General features: G+C 40.0%; 2 protein-coding genes across 2 annotated transcripts in view; one reads left to right on the top strand and one right to left on the bottom strand.

Moving 5' to 3' along the window:
- Positions 1–6560, bottom strand: part of LOC138029271 (cell division cycle protein 20 homolog) — an 8356-nt gene extending 1796 nt beyond the window's left edge. The window contains exons 1-6 of the mRNA XM_068876981.1: positions 6365–6560; positions 5780–6273; positions 3756–3884; positions 2491–2684; positions 1128–1222; positions 375–594 (exon numbers count right to left, since the gene is read on the bottom strand). Of these exons, the coding sequence (XP_068733082.1) occupies positions 375–594; positions 1128–1222; positions 2491–2684; positions 3756–3884; positions 5780–6257 (1116 nt within the window). The 5' untranslated portion in view covers positions 6258–6273; positions 6365–6560. The remainder of the gene's footprint in view (positions 1–374; positions 595–1127; positions 1223–2490; positions 2685–3755; positions 3885–5779; positions 6274–6364) is intronic.
- Positions 6561–7969: 1409 nt separating this feature from the next.
- LOC138030829 (serine/threonine-protein phosphatase 6 regulatory ankyrin repeat subunit A-like) overlaps positions 7970–10000 on the top strand; it is a 9472-nt gene continuing 7441 nt past the window's right edge. Inside the window, exon 1 of the mRNA XM_068878696.1 lies at positions 7970–8154. Within this exon, the coding sequence (XP_068734797.1) occupies positions 7970–8154 (185 nt within the window). The remainder of the gene's footprint in view (positions 8155–10000) is intronic.

Below are 10000 nucleotides of genomic sequence, written 5' to 3' on the forward strand. Positions count from 1 at the left end.
GAGGAGAGAAAGTGCCATCCAGCAGTTGTAAGATTTAGTTTGGGCAAAATTTCCCTTTGTGAACTACACTGTATTCTGTAAGTGAACACCACAGGAACACACAATGACTATAAAATATTAGTTGGAGGCTAACACAGAGTTTTAAAAAAAATACACTTTAGTTGAAAGGATTGAAATCTCTCTTATGTGTGCAATTTAGCTGAATTTTATCGAAGCTACAGGCAGCCTGTCAACGTTTTTGCGGTTGCACGTGTCTTGTGATCCTTTGTGAGTAGCAAAGCTGCAAGAGCTCTAGCATTTCTGCCAGTGGAATGACTTATGCCACCATGAAAAACCACAGTGCCTGCAAACTAGCAAGGAACAGAACATAATACCTTCACTGCAGCTTGATGATCTGTGATGGAGTGAAGTGGTTCCTCTGTTCTACTCTGAGTCCAGATGTTTAGCACATTATCATTGCCACCACTAGCTAGTAGTTTACCATCAGGAGACCATTCTAGCCCACACACTTCCTGGGTATGACTTAACAAGGATCCCACATGGTGAGATGCAATTCGTACATCATGGTGGTGAATAGCACCACTGCGTGACCCACTGAAAAGGAAAATTCAAGCCCTTTCTTACAGCACCTTTCATAAACACACCGACCATTAAAAATCAAAATGTTCCAAACGTTTTCTTTTTCACTGATGCCGCATTCATTTTTGGTGACAGTCAGGAAACCATCAACGTGATCAATGCTTTAGGTGACTCAATGACCCGGACTGCTATAGTGACTGACTGCAGTGAATAAGTGATCATTGACTGAAAAATGAGCAATCTACAGCACGGCTTTTTGGCATTCAAGTTAAATTTTTCATTAGGAGCTAAAGTGCAAAGTAAACCTCAAACTAGTGTATTGAAAGGCAAGATTAACATTACGTGTATCCCTAAATTCCTAAAACCATTCAATTTTCACTATACTGGCAATTCCTTAACCCTTTCACTCCCAATAGTGCCACTTAAAGATTTTACTCTGTTTAACGCCAGACGATTTTACTTGTCAACGGGGAAACCCACGGGGCTGAAAGGGTTAAGGCCGAAACTGTTACAAAAAACCCATTCACCTTACAAACTTTGCTACCAACCTTGAGAGGATGTAGGAATTCCAGGCCAGTGACCCCACCCTTGCTGCATGACCCTCCATTACGCGAACACAAGTACAATGGTTTAAATCCCACAGCTACATTTTAAAAGGGCAAAAAACACAGCTCCATCAATCATAAAAAAGATATGCCAATTGCTATAATTATTGTTCTACTCATGCCAGGAATGTTGTAAATCACATGCCAAAAAATAGTTTTAACCCTTCGACACCCAAACCGGCCAGACTTAGTATTTTACTCTGTTTAACGCCAGACAATTTTACTCAACAATGGGGAACCTCCGGGAGTCAATAGATTAAAAGCAGCTTATGGAAGGGTTGAAGAATTATGAAACACAGAACAACATAATGCTAATAATGATTGGATGTGTTATTTACTCTCCAGGCTCCTACAATTCATACTCTACTCTCCCACCTTATATGCTTTAGCTCCCATCTGCTAACAAGGTAAAGTCACTGCTTACGAGCCAGAAGGCCCAACAGGCCGACGCTTATCTCCAGTTTCCTTAGCATGAAGCGACTAGGATTTCTACTCCCCCCTGGATGAGATGCTAGTCCATCGCAGGGTTACCCCCCAGCATTTCACCGGTACCCATTTATACACCTGGGTGGAGAGAGACAGCATGAGAGTAAAGTGTCTTGCCCAAGAACATAACGCAATGTCCCTGGCCAGGACCCGAACCCGGACCACTCGATCCGGAGTCGAGCGCACTAACCATGAGGCCACCGCGCCTCCCCCCCCATCTGCTAATAACAACCTACAAGTTGGCTGACTTGTTGGAAGCCTGTTGATTGATGGGTACAGGTATATCATTAATTTTGTTTTTGATACTACAAAAACCACAGATCTTTGGAATGGGTCTGAATTATTGAGTGACTGCACCACCCACTTCAGTTAAACATTTTAAGAAATTCCTTTCTCATGGTGTGAGCAGTTGCCAGCTTTCGCTGTCAAGGTGTACCCAAACAACCAAAACAATGGAAAGATATGTTTTCAAAATCATGAGTCCCGGAGGGAAATGGACAAAATTGTTCTTGTGTTACTTTGAGTGCAAGAAAGGTGCCCTGGCTTGAAAAGTACATGTAGTGTCGAACACATTTACAAGCGAAAGTGGGTGGGGCAGTGACTCGGTAATTCGGGCCCCTTCCACAGATCGGTGGTTTTTGTAGTATGTCAGAAATTTGTTAGCTGATCACAGTACATTGGCTAATAATTTGTCAACATGTTGATGAGATCACGTTCACAACCACCACTACGTTTTGATACTCTTTGAGTCACTATCCCAAAGCACAACTTTGAACAATGGAGTTCCCATCTCCTTCCCAATGTAAAATGATCCTTTCACCTGAACATGACCATTGCTGTTACCAACAGCCATAATGCTGCCCTGTTCAATCCATTTGACACTAGAGATGTAGTCTTCGCCATCCATTTGAATTAAATGATTAGTTTCACCAGTGACAGGGTTCCATATATACAGAGCACCAGCCAAGGCAAGGGCGATCTGATTAACAGATCCCCAGTCCACCAAGTTTAGATCTATTATACACATGGACGTACAAAGGCAGTGTCAGTAATGATTATTTCATTTAAGGGTCGAAGTGGCAGCCTTTTCAAAATAAATCAACCACATAATATGGTTGAAACAAGGTGTGGACAGTTTGGTTTTGACGTCAGATCAAGCCTGCTAAAAAACACAGTATGACTTGGCTCAACTATCAATGAGGATTAACAAACCATTGGGCAAAAGGGATGACAGACAAGTGCAGGTGGAAGTGCAGAGATTCCAACCCCTTTTGAAGGAAAATAGGGAGTAATTTTAGTGCCTAAGATGTGAGCCTGTAAGGGGGTCTTAAGGAGTATGCCCCCAGGAAATTTTGCACATTTACTTTCTCAAGTGGGATTTCCTGCATTTTGACGTTATTTTTGTGGTATTCTATACGGCCTTTATTGTTACCACCTGAGTCTTGGCCATGCTTGTCCACCATTTTTGGAGATGCTAAATGGAGTAAGACTGCTGGCCTTATGAGTCTGCACAACATGGGGTGTGTTCAAAACTTGTTTTCAGAATTTCATGACAAATCAGGAGAATCAGATAAAAATCAGGAGAGCGGGAGGTAACACATGAAATCAGGAGACTCCTGATTTGATCGAGAGGGTTTGACTCTCTAAGTAGTGAGCCAAGAAAGAAACTTAAAATTCTGCTTATTGGCATTTGGTTACAGCTAAACACAACTATAATGGAAAGTTATCCTATCTCCCCCGACTGCTCTTTTAAAGTCTTTCAGAATGTACTTTAAAATACAATCAAGCGGAAACTACAGGTAATATTTTACTATCATTTAAGACATGGGAAGTGATAGCCTAACACTATAGCTGATATTTCCCATCACAATTTAGTCACTTTAGTCATTGATGTATAAGCTCCTGGCTATTTTAAACAGCAACTAAAGCAAGAAACCACAGATAAATTTGATCACTAAAAACATATCTACAGTTTTAAGTTGTCACATGATTTATACATGACTTAGGTAAGCTTTTTCAAACCATAGAACCCTAAAAATGAAAACTCTACCAAATAAAAAGTGTAAAGGGATAGTGAACACTTACAGAAATCATTAAGCAATTCAGGAGCATCTAGAATTCTATCCTCCGCCTGTGGAATGTATCTAACTGACTTTGCCTTGGGAGCTGTAGGTTTGCTTTGACAGTACAACACTCTGAGTGTGTTCTGATGACCTGTAAATGAGATGTCAGCATGTCACTTGACACTCTGTTAATTAACTCATTGACTGCTAGGAGTGAGATTTAATAGATTTTACTCTGTCTTAACACCACTTGTCAATGGGCAGGGGAGAGGGGCAGGGAGGTGGTTTCAGAGTCAATGGGTTAACAACTTATACATCCACTAAAAAAACTTTGTCCCCCTTAACAACTTATATGTGTACATCAACTCAAATGTCTCCTTTAACCCATTGACCCCTTGAGAATGAGAATTGATAGATTTTAATCTGTCTAACGCCAGATGATTTTACTCATCAGCGATCAACCCTATTCCGGAATAAGAATATGTGGAGTGATGATTTAAAACGGTATGCCCGGCATGTCAAGGCAACGAGGGTAATAAAGGTATATCTAAAGTAGCATTTTAGCAGGAGTTTGACAATAATTATTATTGTAATGTGAATCTCAGTAAAAACAAAGGATTTCTAACTTCTATTCCATGTATTCCCATTCTGGAATATGGTCAATAAAGTGCACCCTAGGTGTACTCATTCAGCCAGTTTAAGTCAGCTAGATGCCCTTTCATTGGTATAAGTACTAAGAAAATGACTGAATGAAGGCTGCAAGCTGGACAGGGCATAACTAAACAGCCCATATGGAGCATGTATACAATTTAAAATATTCTATCCCAACCAGTTAAATTCAACTTTTCTTGTCAACTATATTTGATTATGAGTTAGTACCCTTTAAGAGTCTACGAGGCCATGTGATAAAACACTTACTGACTGAATCGAGTGGGACCACTTTTTTTCAGTCCGGCCCTCCTACTCAGAAAATAAGTATCTAAGTAAGTTAAGTAAATAAAGTAAGTAAAGTAAAGTAAGCAAGTAAGTAAGTAAGTAAGCCTAATTACTGTACCTCCCTTCCCTACTTAAGCCAATACCCATAAACTAGTTTACCTAAATGGTAGAAATGCTGCCAAGGGGAAGAGGGATGTTCAATTATGCTTTATAATTTAACTACGGTTTGTGCATGTCTTGAGCAGGACAGTACAAAACTGGACTCCTTCTGGACCCCACTCGAGAGATGATGGTTTTCACAGTGACATCGTCAAATTAAAAAATCAACATCGCAAGGTCTTCTGAATTTATATCTAAAGGAGGTTGATGATGAACTAGAAATACATCTGTTCCAGTTCCGTGACAAATTTCATTTCGAAAATACAGCATTTTGAATTTCCCAATTGTCACCTTTCGCGACACCATGATACAAAGTATTTGGTTGGAAAAAAAAAAAGACCTATCCCTTTGAATCTCAGCAGTTTTAGCCTTTCAAGTATATTAGGAGATTTATTCATACACATGTATTTTATCTCATGAGCAAAAAGTACGTTTTCGTTGATTACCGGCCGCCAAGTTGGTGGACCACATGACGTCTGCATGCAAATCTCAAAAATTGTGTGAAACGCTTCGACAAATAACTCTGAAACAAAGTACCGCACAGACCTGAGAATTGGAGAGATGGTTAAAACACTTGTTTCCTACAAAATTCCAAGTTCCTGGACTATTTCACTACACAATTTCGAATTTATTTTTTTGTTGCGTGACAGTGAAACAATGAAAAACAGAGAAGGCTCTAATGATCATAACGCGCATCTTATTTCCTCTATTCGCTTATAACCACAATCCATTGCGCCTTTGACCACAATCCCTTGCGTTTGGAAAAAAAATGTGTTCTTCTCCCGATTAGAGAGCTGCCTCGTTCGTACGCACCAGGTTCACTCACTGCGGCAGCAAAAACACAGTCACCAAGCCATGTGTTTTGACAGAGTAGCCGAATTGAAGCAAATCAACTGTAAGAATTACAAGACTTCGGATAACATGATTTTGAATCAAGATAACAACACAAACCTTCTTTGGTCAACGGAGCACCAGATTTAAAGCGGAGAATCTTCGAGTTTGCAGGATTGTATCCCAAGTTTTCTGCAATAATCGCTCCATACTCTTGGTTAGCTTCTAGTTCCATCTCACAACTGGTGTCATTCACTTCGCTTCCATGCATTACTTGAAAATGACTCCATTCACAATCTGTGAGCGGTCTGTTTGGAATAAAGCGGTCTCCACAAGGAGTAAGTCCAAACTTTTTGGGAGACTTTCGAGGTGTCTTTTTGGGTGTATTGGCCGATTTCTGGCCAGAAGTAAAACGTTTTGACTTGGCAGGTACGCGACTTCGAGAGGTCGTTTGGAGAGGCGAAAAAGGCTTTCCAGTGAAAGAAAGACTTCTCTGTTTTTCCTTTCTTTGCCAACGCGGAGCAGGTCCCCTGGAAAGAGGAGCTTCGAGCTTCTTTAAGCAATCGTTCACTCCCGCTTCGAACTCGAACTGAGCCATATGTGAGGTAAAGTTCCTAAATAAACCACACCAATATACGTGGAATCGATTAATTTACAAAAGCAAGACTGAAATCAAACTCTGTTGGGACAAATCTACCAACTTACCCAGCTTAAATGTATATCACGACTATCCTATCATGAAGAATAACATCCCATGCTCGCGGCCATTTTTAAATGCAGAATTCTCGTTCCTGATTGGTCAACAAAAGGAAAACGCCCATCTTTTCAAGGACAAGAGCATCTCGACCCAGCCCCAGAGCTCTTCTCTTCTGGGCTCGGTTGTTCAAAACAATCCCAGATAAAAAATTACTCAGAGAGTTTATTTCTCTACTCCCAAATGTTGTTCAACGCTGATATTCGGCAAAACTTTACATTAGAAGAAGTCAATCTTGAAAAACAAAAAAAAGCAAAGGAAATTTTCACCAAAATTTTGAAAACATGAAACAAAAGTTTACGCTAATCCTGGATTAAGGTAATCGGCTTTCGAACAACCAGGCCCTGGTGACGAGAATAGGATAAAAGAGCTAAAAGGGGTGATGTCAAGTTTAGGGGAAATCTTTATTGCAGTTACAACGATTTTGAGCAAAAACTGAAAAACGTCGGGCCGAATTTTTTCAAGATCCGTTTCAATCTTGTCCATTTGTGTCCATCCATTCTTCTTTTTCCTTTTGTTGTATTTCTTTTATGTTGTTCAACGGTTTTCAGTGGTTATTGCAATGTTGCATTCTACTTTTTGGGCATTTTGGGTGTCATGAAATTACATCATTTTGCGTGACATAATTTTCAGATTTGGAAAAAAGTAGAGCCTCTTCGTTCGATTGTTGTTCGATTAAAGTATAGACCTTCGCGCGTTGTACGCGCAATTCAGTTGTATCGCGTTTTTCCCGTTCAGCAGGCTGATGTGAAGGCTAGGTTCATGCATTTCAATCTCGAAAATACGTACATTTTCCATAAGTAAATCTCTTTGACTGGCCACCGTAATTAGAGATGACGTGTTAATTAAATACCTCCATAAATATTGGAAAGACACCTAAACCTCCTGAGTCAGTGGGAAGTGGCGAAAAAAGAACTTAAAACCTCATTCTGTCAAAGAGACTTACATCCTCTGCCAATCGGAGATACTATACAAATAAGGCTATCTGCTGAAAAATTCAAGTTATGCTAAATGAAGCTCTCTTCTCCATTTCAAATCAAAACTAATTAAAAAAAAAAAAAACATCGATTGCAAAGTTCAAAGGTGATGGTTCAGTTTCACGTTGTAAATCTATCCTTGTGTTTGTGTCCCGTTTCCCGGATTAATATTCATAAAATGTATTTTAAAAAGGCTGCTTTCCCTTAATAGGCCGTAGTTAAAACCAATTTATCAGTATTAAAGATTTTAATCAACATATTAAATCCACGTCTGCTGTTGTGCGAGTTGAATAGGCCATTTCCGAGTTCATGTCTGCCTCCTCTTCAAAGCGAGTTTAAGTGCGAAGTTTTTGTGATGGTAATTAGTTCTATTTTCCATATGAATGAAAACTAATTTTCATAAGAAAGACTTCGCACTTAGACTCGCTTTGAAGAGGAGGCAGACATGAACTCGGAATTTGCTTTTGCTGTTTATGCGGCAATTAGAAGTCAAAGCGCGTCACAATGGTGTCATCCATCAAGGGTAAAAAAAAATAACAGCCATAGAAGCAACGCAAGCGCAAAGACAAATACGGGTTGATGGGGACGGCCGCCTCCACTAATTCGGACAAAGGGACCCCAGAGTGCTCCAGTAGAGAATCCGCAGAATTGACAGATCCCAAAATCGTCATGTTTGAAAGCGCTCGCAAAGGAAAATGCGATGAGTTGTTGCTAGTTTTACAACAGGGTATGGATCCAAACGAACGGGAGTCACAATCCATCGGGTAAATGATATTTGGCGTTTTCGAAACGAGGACGGCGAAAGCAACAGCAACGCCTCGAAAAATTAATTTTATTGGCTTAAATAATCGTACTGCACATGCGCCACAAATTGTAGTTCTCTTGTTTGCCGTCAGTTTGCGTAACGACAACATAAAGTTACCGAGTTTCTAATTAAGCATAAGGCAGTGAAACGTCCATTCTCCAACTTATTTAAAAACCGTTCGCATCAATCCAGTTAAGGATACTTCCTCCGCATGGTACAACTTGAACGAGATGAAATAAAAGCGAAAGACTTTCAATAGAACAAAGATATATTTTAAGTGACATTTGAAATCGTTGGCGTTTCCGTTGTCGATGCATGAATTCCTTGTTTCGTTGTATGAATTGTGCCCTAGCAACTGTACGGTGGCCCACAAGGGACACGCGGCAAATTAAAGAGTTGCTGCAAATTAAAGAATGTTGCTGCAAATTAAAACATCAAAAGTATGCGCGCGCACTGAAGGAAGGGCAGATACAAAACACAAGTCACAGGTCATTATTTTAACAATACAGAGAGGTATCCTAAACATTCATTAAAGATAACCTTAGGCTTAATTAGGCCTAATGATAGCATTTGTAAACAGTTAGGGTTGTCTCTGTATTGCTAAAACAATGACCTGGGACTTTGGACCTGTGACCTGTGACCTGTGACCTCTGTTTTGTACCTGACCTTCCTTCAATACGCGCGCATATTTTTGATGTTTTAATTTGAAGCAACATTCTTTAATTTGCAGCAACTTTATTTTATTTTCAGCAACTCTTTAATTTGCATCATGCCCCTTGTGGGCCACCGTACAACTGAAATTGAATAGCCAATTTAGGTAACTACTGACAAATGAGTTACACAAGTGGCCAATTAAACTGGATCGCTGCTGCTAAGAATTATTAAACCAGAATATTTGAGTGGAAACATGTTAAGCCCTTTTTACAGTACTGATCAAACCACCATAAATTAAAGACCCCCACCCCACCCTTCTCTTTAACGAAAAGCCATGCATTGCAAAAGCGACTGAATTCATAGCAGCACACATGGTTGGATGCTCACAGATTTCGGAAAAAGAACTTAATCCCGCCCCATAACGACAGAAATATTAGTTGCATTTTTTTATAGCTGAAGCATCGTTAAAATGTTAACCAGCGCACGCGCGCACATGCTCTCTCTGGAATGATGGCGTTTGAATCGATAAAAGGGCAAATGCATTTCGAAGACACAACATGTTAACACGGATCTATGATTTTCAAAAGTGGACAGGATCTTATGTTTTGTGAGGTTTTCGTTACGCTAAGGGTTTTTGATAGCAAGCAACTACGATTTTGAAAGATGTATTTTTCATGTGGTTATTCGAAAACGCTCGCATAAAATCCAAGCGGTCGAATCCGCGACCAAGTTCGAATGCTTCATCACTGAGCTATAAGAGGGCTAGACTCGAGGAAGCTGAGGCTACTAAACTAAACTTAAATGACCATTGTTCTAAATCCATTGCGATTTCGAGCATTCTCGCAATTGTAATGGAGGACAGCCAGTCTCGGAGTCATGTGCGGCTTGAGTTTATTGGTTTCTTTCCCTGTTCCGAGAGGTTTTTCTCAGGGGACTCCGGTTTTCCCCTCTCCTAAAACAAAATTTTAATTTGATTTCAGTGAAACTGATTTGATTTCTACGTACAGTGTCTCCAATAAGTGCTCTAGAGTTAGAACATTTGACACCTAAGTTCATCATTAGAGCGAGTTTCAATTGAGTGTCGTAAAACCAAAACCAAAATAATTTCTTTGGCCAATCAAAAAGGACGGAAACAATCCAGTAGACGAATC

This window comes from Montipora capricornis, chromosome 13 (genome assembly GCF_036669925.1).
Source record: "Montipora capricornis isolate CH-2021 chromosome 13, ASM3666992v2, whole genome shotgun sequence".
Taxonomy (NCBI): domain Eukaryota; kingdom Metazoa; phylum Cnidaria; class Anthozoa; order Scleractinia; family Acroporidae; genus Montipora; species Montipora capricornis.